The sequence below is a fragment of the Phoca vitulina genome, unplaced genomic scaffold (genome assembly GCF_004348235.1).
Source record: "Phoca vitulina isolate PV1807 unplaced genomic scaffold, GSC_HSeal_1.0 scaffold71, whole genome shotgun sequence".
Taxonomy (NCBI): Eukaryota; Metazoa; Chordata; class Mammalia; order Carnivora; family Phocidae; genus Phoca; species Phoca vitulina.
This window is the reverse complement of record NW_022589774.1, coordinates 10,227,963-10,243,348: the sequence shown is the minus strand read 5'-3', so window position 1 is coordinate 10,243,348 and position 15,386 is coordinate 10,227,963. Positions and strand designations below refer to the sequence as shown.

Genomic DNA, 15,386 nt, shown 5'->3' with positions numbered 1-15,386 from the left:
TATCATCTTCTAATTGCATTTTACTCTGATTATCTTTCTACCAATATCTCATCACTGCATAGTATCTCACCTGACAAAAACTAAATAATAATTCATGACCTACTTAAGATAAGAGTATTAGTAAAACACATTCTAATACACTGTGACCCAACTAACAGCATTGAAATGCTAGGCTTTTGGGAAGAGGAAGGAAGGAAAACGTACTCAACTTATGTGTTCAGTGAACCTGTGGAGTTTTAGGAAACAGACTGAGAATATTAACACATTAAATACAGCAGCTCCTTACCATACGATCCAGCAATTGCACTACTGGGTATTCACCCCAAAGATACAAATGTAGGGATCTGAAGGGGTACGTGCACCCCAATGTTTATAGCAGCAATGTCCACAATAGCCAAACTGTGGAAAGAGCCAAGATGTCCATCGACAGATGAATGGATAAAGAAGATGTGGTATATATATACAATGGAATATTATGCAGCCATCAAAAGGAATGAGATCTTGCCATTTGCAACGACGTGGATGGAACTGGAGGGTATTATGCTGAGCGAAATAAGTCAAAAAGAGAAAGACATGTATCATATGACCTCATTGATATGAGGAATTCTTAATCTCAGGAAACAAACTGAGGGTTGCTGGAGTGGGGGGTGGGGTGGGAGGGATGGGTTGACTGGGTGATAGACACTGGGGAGGGTATGTGCTCTGGTAAGCGCTGTGAATTGTGCAAGACTGTTGAATCTCAGATCTGTACCTCTGAAACAAATAATGCAATATATGTTAAGAAAAAAAAAAGAAGAAGATAGCAGGAGGGGAAGAATGAAGGGGGGGAATCAGAGGGGGAGACGAACCATGAGAGACGAAGGACTCTGAAAAACAAACTGAGGGTTCTAGAGGGGAGGGGGGTGGGAGGATGGGTTAGCCTGGTGATGGGTATTAAAGAGGGCACATTCTGCATGGAGCACTGGGTGTTATGCACAAACAATGAATCATGGAACACTACATCTAAAACTAATGATGTAATGTATGGTGATTAATATAACAATAAAAAATTTAAAAAAAAATAAATACAGCAGCTCTTTAAATGTAATAGATTTTAGAACCATGCTTCTCACTTAAGACCGACATTACAGAAAGCAAAATGCCATCAAGAGAAAAATGCCATCAAGAATATGAGAACAAAATATTAATCATCAAAAAGGATCTCAAATGTATTGTTTTCTTTATGAAAGACTTAAAAAAGTTGAATCAAAAGAGACTTCACTAACTTAAGGTTCTGGTTTTCTCCCCTTTCTTCCCTCACCTCCACCTCTATTCCATATCTGGACCCAAGAGGTGAAGATTCTAGAAAATCAGTCCTATCAACCCAGTTATTTTCAGAATTACATGTATTCACTAAAACTGTCATCTAAACATAATAATTTAATAATGCTCCAAATGACTAATTTTTAGCTAAGATGAAGTTACTTTCAAAGCTAAGGAAAGGAAATTTAAATATGTATCTCAAAGGAAGGACTGTAGGCATTATATAAGTATCTTTCTCTTGTGTCTCCCTATTCTAGTAGGAATGTGTACAACAAACATCAGCCATTCAAATATAAATTGCTCCCATAAGATTAACAACCAGATTTGAGATAGGGCTAATAACAATCTCATGTAACTTATACACTATAACCTGACTAACAATCTGATCTGATCACAGTGTTTACATCAACCAAACTCTCAAACATTTCTAATACCAAACTTTTCAGAGTTCTCAAACACACAGCCCCCAGGCGTTTATTTACTCATTTTGTTCCTCTGCCTACTACATTTTCCCTTCTTTCTTCACCTCATTAATCCTACTCATCCTTTAAGACTGAGCTCAGAGATTCAACTCAGGAAGCTTTCTCTGAACTCCCATGGCAATCAAAGTTCCACTTCCCTCAGTATACTCTGGCATCCTTGAAAATACTTAACATGGTATTTACCACATTATATGGACATACCTGCATAACATCCATCTCCCCCAGGAGACCACTATACTAAGGAACAAAAATCAGTTCATTCATTCTTATATTCTCAGGGCCTAGCACTATCATCCATAAGTATTCCATAAATGTTTTTGCAAAAACAAAACAAAAAAGCATAAAAACTTTATTGAACACTCATTATGTACATTGTGTATTTAAAAATGCTGAGACATGGTCTCTATCATAGTCTAGCTGCAGAGATAATTCACTTATATAAAAAAAGAGATCATTACAAATTTAAGAAATTATACATACCAAATGACTACGAGAAAGGAAATATTACAAATTTCAAAGAATGCAGAAATCACCAGAGTAGAGAAGTCTTCACAGAGAAGGTGAGGCTTAAGATAGTGCAGGACGGTACTTCCTACAGGGAAAATGGCCTGGGAAGAGAGATTAAAGCAGGAATGGATAAACCATGTTTAGAAGGCAAAGAGTAAATTACTCTGGCTGGCACTGTGAGTTCTTAAGAAAATATAACAAGATATCATGTAGCAGAGGTAGATAAGGGTCATTTTATGGAAGGCCCAGAATGCCGGACTAAGGAGTTTAAACAAGGTAAATCGACATACAAATGCTTCGCAGGAATATTAATGCAGGAGCAATGTAAAAGATCAACTGGCAGGGGGACAGGTGCAGTGTGAAAGAGAACCAAAATTTGCTAAACATACATAAATCTTTATTGTTTTGTTTAACACTGACAACTTTATGAGATCAATGTTCCATTTTAACAAGAAACAAATCAAGACCCAGAGATGTTGTTAGTTCAAAAACAGAGGCTAGTGGGCAATGTTTAAAAACCCAAAGTCGACACTTTCTTCTTGCTACTTGCAAGAGTTGTAGGCAAGGTATCAGGTAGAAGACTATTTCAACAGCAGGGCCATAAAGCTGACAGTGCCAGACATGAGAAAAAAGAGGAAACAGGAAGGCATCATTTCCAAAAGCAGTTTAGATGTGGAATAGTCTGAGGACACTGGGAGAACTCAAAGATGACTGCAAGACTTTAAACCTGGGTGGGAGGATGGGGAGTGGCAGCACCAAAGAGCAAAATGAGGAAACATGAGGGATAGGGTGAGAAGAGAAGAATAAGAATTAACCAATTTACCTTTAAGAGTGTTGACTTTGCTATGACAGAAAGACTTCTAAAATTAGGAATGTCCAGAAGGTAGCTATGCAAAATTACCAGATTAGTCAATGCCAGAGGCTAATTTTCAGGCACTATCTATAACTAAAGCTTACATAGTGTACTTACTATGTGCCAGAACCATACCAAGTACTTTGCAAGTTAACTCGCTTGATCATTATAACTCATGAGATAAAGATTATTATTATCATCACCACTTTTCAGATCTGGAAACTGTGGCACAAAAAGCTTAAGGAGCTTGTCCAAGGTCACACAGCCAGTAAGTGGTAGAGCTGTGATTTGAATCCAGGCAATTCTGCCCCAGAGACCATACTCTAAACTACTATATTCAACTGTACTTTGTTATGTATTATTTTATGTTTATGCCTATTCCATTAAATAGTTTATAAACTCTCTGAATGGAGACATGATATCTAATACATGTATCTCCCCAGGACTTAACACAATGATTTGTACTAAATAAACATTTGATAGATTTTAAACAACGATGATGTGGTGACAGCGAGGGGATATGGTATCTGAGGAAAAGAACCACCGAAAGAAGAGAAAAAAGAGGAATAGGGCTATGCATTTCTTCTTGCCACTGATGGGGCAAGGCAAACCAGGAAAACAAAATAAAAAGGTAGGATATTCAGAATCATGGAATCTCAGTGCTAAAAACAACAGACTTCAGGAACTCCCCTAAGGCCCCTATGTATAAGCCATAGCATCTATGAAGTATGTGGTAATTAGGTACTTGTTTGTAGGACCTGGTAAAACTACTTGACAATAGATCCTCTTTTTATCCCCAGGGACGTGGGATATATACCCTGCGCCAAACTGAATGTTTATTTGTGGGAGGGATGAATGGATGCATATGAGAGGGAAGCAGAGAGACAGAGAAAAAGGAAAACAAAAGTGTCAGCATAAGTGAGAAAGAAAAACAATCAGTGGATGAATTTGGGCATCAGTTCTTTGGCACCTCTGGAAATACCAATTCCAATAAGGTGCTAAAGAAAAATAGCTGGATTATAAAGGATTAAGGAAAAGCAGATGGTATAGAAAAGTAAAAACAAACTATAGGGCAAACTTGAAATTGTTAGCCATAAGAAATTTCGGTTAAGGAAGGACAGAATCTAAAGGGAAAACAGGAACAGGAAAGGAATGTTAAGAGAAAACTGAGAGTGGTCCACAAAAGACTATTAGGGGGAATATTTAAATAGACTAAAATAATAAACAGGGCGCCTGGGTGGCTCAGTTGTTAAGCGTCTGCCTTCGGCTCAGGTCATGATCCCAGGGTGCTGGGATGGAGCCCTACATCGGGCTCCCTGCTCGGCGGGAAGCCTGCTTCTCCCTCTCCCACTCCCCCTGCTTGTGTTCCCTCTCTCGCTGTCTCTCTGTCAAAAAATAAGTTAAAAAATCTTTTAAAAATAAATAAATAAACAAACAAACAAACTAACTAAAAGAGGAGAGACAAAAGAACTGAAATAAGGTTCTGGAGAAATGGTCTATGATCAAGCACACGGGAGAAGGGATCCTTCAGGACCCTAACCAAACTGCCTTTCCCCTTCAGCCGTCTACAGCAGCCATCATGTATTCAGAACCACCACTTCTACATCTCTACTTCTCGTCCCATAACCTATCTTATCTAAGAAAAACTTAGAAAGGCCTGGCTAGAATACTAATGTCATGTATTAAATGAGAGTAAATGAAATGTTTAAAAATGTATTTGGAGTAAAGGAGCTATGAGATGTTCCTCCTGCCTGAGATGTCAATTTTCCTAATACCACTTTTAAAAGTCCCATCCATCTTTCAAAACCCAGACTAAATCTCACCTCCTCCAAGATACCTTCTTCACCCCACCTCCACCTATGTTGGAATAAAGTTCTTCCTCCCTATATTTACATAGTACCTCTGTTTCTCTATCATAGAACTTTCTAGTTTATCTGCTATTATAGTTACTTAAATGTCTTTCTCCAATATCTTTCAGTTTTCCACAGGCAAAGCCCCTATAATTGTGCTCTGCACATAGTATTAACAGCCAATAAAATGAAACAGATTTTAGGGGCGCCTGGGTGGCTCAGTCGTTAAGCGTCTGCCTTCGGCTCAGGTCATGATCCCGGGGTCCTGGGATCGAGCCCCGCATCGGGCTCCCTGCTCCGCGGGAAGCCTGCTTCTCCCTCTCCCACTCCCCCGCTTGTGTTCCCTCTCTCGCTATCTCTCTCTCTGTCAAATAAATAAATAAAATTAAAAAAAAAAAAAATGAAACAGACTTTAAAAAATACATTTAAAATATGTACAAGTTTTCACCAAGTCAAAACATGGTAACTATTACACCTAAGAGAAAACAGCTAAGAGAAGCCTAAGAAGTAATCTACGGCTTGAAGAAGGAGAAAACAAGAAAAAGAATTTTTGCTGTGCATATATGATATAACCTTCCTATTTATATTTTCTAAATCAGTGGTTCTCAACTGAGAGTGGATATGTACTCACAAGGAACATTTGGCAATGTGTGGAAATATTTCTGGTTGTCAAAAATGGAGGTGAATGATACTGTCATTTAGTGGGTAGAGGCCAAGGATGCTACTAAACATCCTATGATGCACAGGACTGCTCCCCACAACAAAGAATTGTCTGACCCAAAATGTCAGTAAGTGCCATGGTTAAGAAACCCTGTTCTAAATGAAGCAAAGAAAAAAACAAACAAAATTGCTACCTAGTCTACTTGAGACTCCTAAAGTTTTCTTAAACAATTTCTTAAACATCTACTCTTCCTACTAAAAATTGGGTCTAAAGCAGTGAAAACAACTTTCCTAAGGAGCTCCACTTACATGTTAATGAGAAAGGAATATACAAGTTCTCACTTACCTTGTGACATGTTTGCCAAAACTCCATCCCTGTATATTCCTCTAACTGCTGATTAGCCCTTCTTAGTTACAATCTCCTAGACCACTAATAAGTCCATCCACAACAATTCAACAACTAAATTAAAATACAGCTTGACTATAAAATTTAAATGACATGTGATGACCACCTGCCAAAATACCCACATACAGATGACCAATCCACTATCCAAAAGACATGTGCTTAATAATTTATTCTCTGAACAAGATCAATCAGGTAAATGAACCCACCTAAACTTTCAGGTACTCATTCATGCCACTAAAACTAAAAATCTGAAAGGCTAGACAGGATTAGAGATGTAGTTGGAGGCTGCAAACAATATTAATCCACTATAAAACAAACTAGCCCTTTTAAAGTCAGAACCACCCTCTACCCCAAAATTGCCTTGAGAAACTTGTTACACTAGTGAGTCCAGATCTTACTAGAGCACCTTAAAAAAACAAAACAAAAGCTCAGAAGTTGTTTCATCTACCACAAAGGTAGAACACAGCAGCTGTTAGAAAGCAATGAAACATAGTCTAGGACAGGAAGAATACATTTTGAATCCAACTGAAACCACAAGGGAAGCAGAAATTAACTGCCAAAATAATTTAGCCAGTCAATATTCAAGCAGGTAAAATGCTATTAAAACCATTATAACAAAAAAAACAGAGTTATAAGCCTCAGGAGAGAGTAATTTTTTTCCCCAACAATTTTACCATGTATGGCTGATTTTCTGGGACCAAAGCTATTTTATTTTAAATCCTGTGCAGGAGCCGGGGGAGGACTTCTTAACCACGTGAATTAGAATCAGCATGTACTATAGGATTCCTGTGTGTGTGTGTGCTCTATAGGATTTCTTTTTTTTTAATACGATTTCATATTATGCTATAGGATTTCTTGAAGCTTCTAGAGACAGTGAATGCCCAGCCCAGAATTACCAGAATCTTCCAGAACCGATTTAGTATACATATTCCTACCAAACTGCTCCCACTAACTTCCCTGCTCCTCTCCCCAGGCTAGGATAAAAGGCTCTGCTTGCTACTTTATTCAGCCTCATCTCCACCTTTTATCTCCCTGTATCCCAAGATTTACAGTGACACATTTTATCTTAACAACTTACTGGATATTTTAATTAGTATATAAATGATAATCATTTTTCTGCTGTCTCAGAAAACCACCCTGTGGCTGTTACGTTATTTCTACCTCTGGCAACAAAGTTTCTGACAAAGAAGTGTGCCACTGGAATGCAGCCTCTGTGTTAACAGAAGTATCATGCAAAAAAAAAAAAGAAAAATTCTAACAAAACAATTTGTAGATGTTTTTTGTAAGGGGTCTAATACCAGGGATCAACTTCAAGTGGATCTCCCTGAAAAACCTATAGCACAGAATGAAATTAAAGCAAAAAGACAAGAATAGGGAAGGAAGGAGAGGAGAAAAGTTGGAGGGAGTACAGAGTACCGACTGCTGCCTCCCGCAACAGCAGCAGAAGTCATTCAGTGGCACCTGTGCCACCTTTTGTAACAGGATTTGACCTACTTGACTGGTATTCCCTCTGGCTATGATTATTCTATTTTCTCAACTTTCCAAACAACTTTGATTATGTCTTCCCTATATGGTACTTCAATACTTTCTCCACGCTTGCTTTTCCAACTTTGATATGTTAATTCCCCTATTTCTATTCCCTAAAATACTATTGTTTTAAAGCATGATATACATCATCTACTATTTCATCCACGGATTATCCTTACCCTTCTCCCACCCTTATTAAATGAACAAAATCCAATATACCCTTTTCTTCTATTCGAGGTGTCAAAGTCTTTAAGATCTTTCCATTTTGTCATAAATTGAAAGAGAAAACACTGAAATTTTCTTCAATTTGAGTAATAAATTTCCAACGATATTCAGTCTAGGACCCTCATATTTAAGGCCATTTCTTATTTTTATAAAATGTAGGAAAGTATTCTCAATTTATTCATTTGGATAGGAGTCTTGTCAATCTATTTAAAAATACGACACTTCTCAAAAAAATTAAAAAGACACTTCTCCTCCAAAAAAAAAAAAATGTCCACCATCCTGTCTTGCCTAGAACATCACCTTCTTTCCCAAGCAGAAAATAGGTTTTCTTTCCTTTCATCTCTGCTCTATTTCTACAACTCAAGAGTAATTCAGTCCACTTGATTTTGAATTCCCTCTATCTTCATCTTACTGATGCTTTTTACTTCATAACCTCATACGTCACTCTTCTGAAACTGCCATCTTACTCCCTGGTTTGCCACCACCCCACCATTTCAATGCCAGACACCCCAGCTCATTTACTCTAACAAATTAATTCAGCTGATACAATGCTAATTTTCATCTACACAAAAAGATCTGTAGCTATGCAGTTTAAAAATTGCCCAGTCATGGTCTTATACCATTGAGAAAGGTAGGCAACAAAACTCTCCTGAAAGTCAAGGTCACAAAGAATAATTGCTATATCCCAAACCCCACGTGTTCAGCAATACCTAGCATCCTTCCCGAGTTGTCTAAAAATCAAAGGTTCGGTTTCCTACAAAGAAAAGAAAGTGAACATGATGCTTCCCTGAAGACATTCTCTAGCCTCCTGACAGCCGACTTTAAATAGAATGATTATCTGAAGAGGAAAGGGGAAATCTGGGTTGGTGCAAGTCTTTATTACCCGTTACCCTCTAAGTCCCAGACTACTATTAGCCCTAAGACTCGCTTTATTTACTTAGAATAGATGTACAAGACTGAGAAAAGACTGGCTCCCAGGAATCCTTAAGGGACTCAAGGTCCTATGTCTGTTCAATTTTGCTTACTCAACTTCAGCTGGAAAATATAAGTTATTTAAACATGGTTTTCATTGTTAATCTTTTCTCCCTTCTTCAAAGAACTCAAATCATCTCAAGTGGTCTACCAGTGATTCCACAACCTAAGGATAAGTCTTCCCTATTATGCTGATTTTGCAAAATATAAAACACATTAACACAGAAGCCTCTCAAAGCCAACCAATCTTCCCATTAAAATTATCACCACTCTTCCAGTCTGCTTTTCATACCTTTCTTTTCCACCACCTTACTTCTGGTCCTAACTGCCCATTACTACATTACACAGATTCACCTCCCTAATACCCATCAATGAGCATGTGAATGCTCTTCTAAACAAAGCATCTCAGATTCTCCACTGTTCATCCATTTTAACTATAAACTACAGATCATGATTTAAGACCCTCTCAAATATGGGCACCTTACCTAATAGGCTTTCCTTGATCACCCTGTCTATATAAAACAAGATATCCATACCTTGCCTTTTCCTCCTAATGGTCACCACCTGACAAACAAACTTATCTGTTCATATGTTTATTGATTGCATAATTCTACTAGAATATGTCTTTCTATGTTCACTCTTTTGTTCACCATTGTATCCTCAGCACCTACAAGAGTAACTGGTATATACTTAGCTCTCAATACATATTTGTGGAAAGAATGGATGAACCCAGACATGTCACACAGTATGGCTGATACGGAGTTAGAAGACCTACAGAGCCCCCACATACCAGCTATATGGTCCTCAACAATTTTTACTTCTTTGTGCTATACTTTCTTCATCTGTAAAAGGAAGAGGTCGAACTTCATCTATAAAAAAATCTATATAAGTTTTTCCAGCTGCATCATCCTATATTCTTGTTTAACTAGACTAGACATCTTCCCTGGCCCCCATCCTTCCTATCTTCGTATCTCTGCTCAGTCTCCTTCCATTGGATTCCCCATTCTCAATCCACACCTGTCAGAATTTTGCTTATCCTTAAAGGTCCATTTTAAGTGCCATTTTCTCCTTGAAACCTAACAAACTGTAAACTCTGTAAGAAGAGGGTGGAGTTCTTTTCTATTCTCAGCAGTTGGGACAATACCTCCCATATAGGTGATCAACAAAATGACTGATGAATCATGAGTGTATAAATGAGCAAATGAACAAAGGAAGCTTTTCCTGATTTCCCCCAATTGCTCAGGTAATATTCTGCCTTCAGACTCTTAAAACACTTGGCATCTTTTTGATACCTGTCATAGTTTACTCTGCTGTTATTAATTTACTTGCCTAATAAACTAAACTGCAAATTCCTTAAAATTAAGTACTAGCCTAATGAGTCCCATAAGCTCCCTCTACAATATCTACCATAGATCTTTCCCACAGTTTTATTTATTAAGTTCATCTGATATGTTAAACAATAAAAAGATAATAGTGGAGAAAAAGGACTGTGATAGATAACATTCCAACTACCCTATAGTCATTGAGCACACACGTTGTGTGGATCCTGTCACTGTTAAACTCGAGCATTCAACCATAATTCAAAGATCTCATCACTACTCTCTCCACACTCTGCTTAATGAAACTATTACTACTTTCATAAGTAGAATAGCCACTCACTCTCCTATATCACTTACTACCTACCTTCTCTTGTAATATGCATAAAGCCCATCACACATCAATACTTTCACTTCACTAAACAGCTAAAGTGATGCTTCTGCTCATTTCAGACTTCTGCCCCATCCAGTTCCCTCCTCTACAAGGTATGAAACCATTTTTTTAAAAGATCTTCCCATAAGCCTGCCTTAGTTCTGCTCCTGAAAGACAAAAAGGATCCCTTTTAAGGTCTTCCTTCCCCTTTCCAAAGAAGTAGCAACTCTCCAATTAATCTCAGTCTCTAACAACCTTAAATTTCTCTGCCATCAAGATTTCGACCCTCTTTTACCTCTACCTCCAAGCTTTTATTCTGCTTCCATGGAATCTTCCTGGCTGCACAATCGCTGGTCTCTTTCCATTCAATATGCTCTCACCATCACATACTTGGATCCAAAGTATCTATCTTACCCTTCCTAAAATGTTTATCAGTGGCTCCCTTTACACCACCCCAGACACACATCACATACTCGCACACAGAGCTCTGGATCCATGCGTCACTCTACCACCGACATACAAGTTCCTTACACCACTCTTAATGAATGCACACGACTCTCAGAATGGTATCTTCCGACTACACTAATTCTAACTCAGTTTCTTCTGGGGAACCCAACACCGTCCATAGTAACTCCCTCTTCCCTCACTTCCTCATCCATTCCCCCCTCTTTATGCTCCCACCCCCACCCCGCCAACTAACTACAGATGACATTTTTCCTCAGCACTTTCAACCCGAGAATAAAGAACAAACTCGGGTTCCCAGCGGTCTCCCTCTCCTCTAGTCCTCCGTCCTCGCCCCCCTCCCCCAGGTGTGCAGACTTCCACCTCGTCCTCTCCCCATGCATCGCCCCAACCAATCCCACACCACACAACGTTACCCCCACCACCCGGATCAGTCAGACTCCACACCCACCTCCACTCGGGGTCGCCGCCGCCGCCGCCCCCCCCCCCCCCCGCCAGCGAGCCTGCGACCCCCGGGGACGCGCGCACACACACACATTCTCACGCTTCCCTAACCTCCTTCCCGGCACCAGGACTAGCTGGCTACGCTGGAACTCAGCCCGGCCCGCGGGGGCTAGGCACCCGAGAGTGTGCCCGCCCCGCCCCCTCCCGCGGATCCCCTCGCAGCCCCCGCCTCCCCGCCGGGGAAGGAGAGGACACAGCAACTCCCCCGCCACCCCGACACACCACCTCTGTGTCTGCTGCTCCGTACCCCAACCCTCGACCAGCTCCCCCCACGTACAGGGGCGACCTCTGCACTCACCGGAGATACTGCGCGCTCTGCAGGCTCATCCTCCGCCGCCGCGTCTTCCCGCGAAGCCTCTGTGGGTCTCTCAGGCTCCTCGAAGCGGCCCCGCGGCACCGCGGGTGCTGGCGGCCGCCGCCATCTTCCTCTCCTCCGGCTCCTCCTCGCTCGGCGGGGGGGTGGGGGTGAGTGAGGCGAGGGGGAGGGAGCGGGGAAAGCTGCTCTCGCTGCTGCTCTGGCCCGTGGGGCGCAGGGACACTCCGACCCGGGAGGGGGGAGGGGGAGGGAGAAGGGAAGGGGGCGGGGGAAAGAGGAGGGAGAAGCAGAGGAAGGAAGTGGGGGTCCCTCTCGCGAGATTTCAGTGGCGCCCGTCCCTCCGGGTGACTTCTGCCTCTCTGTAGCGCTCCCTCTTGGGATCGGCTAGCTGTGAGGCGCCTGTGCGGTTGCTGAGCGGCCTGCTGGAGGCGTTTGGCGGCTTCCGGCCAATCCACCCCTCTCCCGCGCGAGGGGGCAACCCCAGCCTCACCGGGAACATCGAGCCCAAATCAACCAGGAGTTACACTCAAAGTCTTCCCCCGTCTTTCCACTCCACCCGATTTCTCTCTTCCTTTTTCCTCTCCTCCACTCTTCCCTACCGGAAACGCTGCCCCTTCCTCCTACAGTTCCGCCCGCCAGTCCCTCAACTCTAGTCTTCCCTCGCGCCCCAGAGAGTGATGCTAAGGACCCCCTCCCCCTTTCTGGGGCCCCTCCTCCTGCACGCCTGGAGACTGTTGAAGGGGATGGGGTGGAGCCCAGGGAGGAAGAGAAAGGAAACCAATCGGATTGGATAAGCAGCTGCCATGGCAACTGGAGGCTGTGGTTGTATTGTCATAGTAACCAATGTGTGCGGACTGGGGGACCCTCCCTTGGCGAATGGATTCCCGGGAAAGTGCCCAGGGTTCCCCCTTGGCTTCCCTTCCGTCTAAAAGCCTCCCCCAAGTTGGGAATCCGAGTGATCTCCTGGGCGGTGAAGTTCATTTCCTCTTCCCTTTCCCCTTCCCGCAACAATGGGGGGACCCCGAGGCATTCACCGTGGGCTTTTCCACCCGCCTGCGGGCGGGAACCACCTCCAGTTTCCTCTCAGTGCGAGGCGTGGAGAGGGCCGGGCCTGCGAGGAAGACGCCGGGCCTGAAGGCTGGCGAGCTGCTGTCTGGAGCATGGAGGGCGAGGCGGCCGGGAGAGGTGGCGGCGGGAAGCTGTGAGGCTGGCGAGGGGTTTCCCCAGGACTGCCTCGGGCTCGGAGAGGCGGGATCCCGCCAGGACGGGGTCCCTGAGGGAGGAGAACGGCACACGACGACCCAGATTCCTCTCCTGCCGGGCAGGGACCTCAGACTTTTCCTGGCGGGTCGACCCCTTACCGAAATCCCCCAACTGCCGCCCGCACACGCCCTTGGCGGCGACCGAGCCACCTCCTGCTGCCGGGAGGCCGCCAGAGTGAGTGTGGGAACACATCCTAGGAGACTTGACAAGTGGTTTTCCAGCATTTAGAGCCAGGGACGTGGTGAGACGCCCACGACTGCCATCCGTCTCAGAGGCACCCCCCAGTGGGGGTCCCACTTGATTGTTAAAGGTCGACCTGAGTTCCTCCCTCTGCAGACTTCTCTGATGGGTCCACAGTGTTTTAGAACTTGTCACTCTGTATCTTTTGGGTCTGAGAGGAAAACGTTGGGTAAAATAGTATCGACAAGAACCTAGATACTGGCGCGAACTACCGATGAAAGGCACCTAGGAAAAGGATTTTCATTCTTAGAACAAATCTTTTTGAAAGTATTAGGTGTATTTTGTGTCAGGTTTGGGGCTAAAAACCAGAAATAAAGAATGGGGTCAATAATACTATGGAGTGTGAGAAGTAGCTGGAGAAATGGTCATTCCCATGGTCTAAAGGACTTGTTTGACATTTTACAAATTATATTTTCACTTTGTATTGTGGCGTCCACTACGTAGCAGTACCCAAGTACTTTAGGATGTATAACTTATAACCCACCCCCGGAATGCAGCCCTCACTAGATAGTTAATGCTGTTTCCATGCTAGGTAAAGAGGCACTTTTCAAGATCCTTCCCTGAGACCACACCTATAACAAGACTAGACCAATGTCTGTCTGGAACATCACGTATACGTTTGGAGGAAACGAAAGTACAGGCTACTCTGAAATAAATCCCAAGAATAGATTATCATTAACGAAACAGAACTTGAACTATGCCCTAAGCCTCCTGCTGCCACAGCCTACTGTGATGTGGTGTGAAGCGTGGGGATTGCAGCCGTACAATGCCCCCTGTCATCCCTCGCTGCACCAACGCGCCACCCACTCACGGAAAAGAGAGCCACCTAGTGAAAGATTGTTCTCATCTCTGGTGTAGGTACTTCTTTTCCTTCAACTCTAGAGCCCAAGGATGGAGATTACTACCACATATTACCTAAAATACCCTACCTCTCTTTCCTGAAATGTATTAGATCTTTAAAAAAGATTTTAACCAGAATAAAAAATTTATGTTAGGTAAAATAATTACTCCCTTAGTAATCATCACAATAACACCTTTTATGTCTGTGGCTTATAGCTCCAATAAACAGTATTTGAGCATATGTCATGACAGTCCTGACAAGGGATCTAGGAGAGTATTACTATCTTTTCATTTCGGAAATAAGGAAACTGGGATTAGAAAGATGAATCCTTTTGTTGTTTTTTCTATAAGCATTTACTAAACATTATATTTCAGGCACTGTCCAGGTTACTATGGATACCATGGTGAAGACTACGTCCCTGTCTTGGAGAAACCCACCTTCTGGTAGAGATAGAGAGAGTGGAGAAGTGATAAGAATGCAGTATGGTGGGTGCAGTAATTAAGGTAAGAACAAAGTATTTTAGGTACACAGAAATATAAATAACCTTTATATTTTATAGCAGTTTTCCTAAGAATTTTATAGAATTCTTCAATAGCTTTACAATGTCCCTACAAACTAGATAGAATAGTAACATCAATGTCAATCCTGAAACTAACTTTTGAAAATCAATAAAACTCAGAAAACCCGGAATTTACGTATCGCTTAATGTACATTTTCCAATCTCACCTCTTTATACTGCCCCCCATCAAAAGAGTTGTAGAATATAAGCATCCCTATGCAATAACTTTTATTCACTTTTTTCCCCTGCAGATATAAATTACATCTAAACCAAAAGAAATTAATAAGAAATTCTTACTTTGTCTAATCCTACTGGATTTTTTTTTTTTTATTAACAATATAATGTATTATTTGTTTCAGGGGTACAGGTCGGTGATTCATCAGTCTTACACAATTCACAGCACTCACCATAGTACATACCCTCCCCAATATCCATCACCCAGCCACCCCATTCCTCCTGCCCCCGCCACTCCAGCAACCCTCAGTTTGTTTCCTGAGATTAAGAATTCCTCATATCAGTGAGATCTTATGATACTTGTCTTTCTCTGATTGACTTATTTCGCTTAGCATAATACCCAATGGCAAGATTTCATTTTTTGATGGCTGCATAATATTCCATTATATATATATATATATATATATATATATATATATACACACACACACACACACACACACACACACATACACACACACACACACCCCACATCTTCTTTATCCATTCATCTG

General features: G+C 42.0%; 1 protein-coding gene across 6 annotated transcripts in view; it reads right to left on the bottom strand.

The window, feature by feature from the left end:
* Positions 1–11,989, bottom strand: part of SMG7 (SMG7 nonsense mediated mRNA decay factor) — an 89,780-nt gene extending 77,791 nt beyond the window's left edge. For 5 of the 6 annotated variants that reach the window (XM_032392998.1, XM_032393000.1, XM_032392999.1 and 2 more), the window contains exon 1: positions 11,738–11,988. Coding sequence is in view for 1 of the 6 variants with exons in the window: in XM_032392997.1 (XP_032248888.1) it covers positions 11,738–11,766 (29 nt within the window). In the remaining 5 variants the exon portion in view is untranslated. Of the gene's footprint in view, positions 1–11,737 lie in introns of all 6 variants that reach the window. The other variant, XM_032392996.1, reaches the window with a different exon arrangement.
* Positions 11,990–15,386: the final 3,397 nt, after the last annotated feature.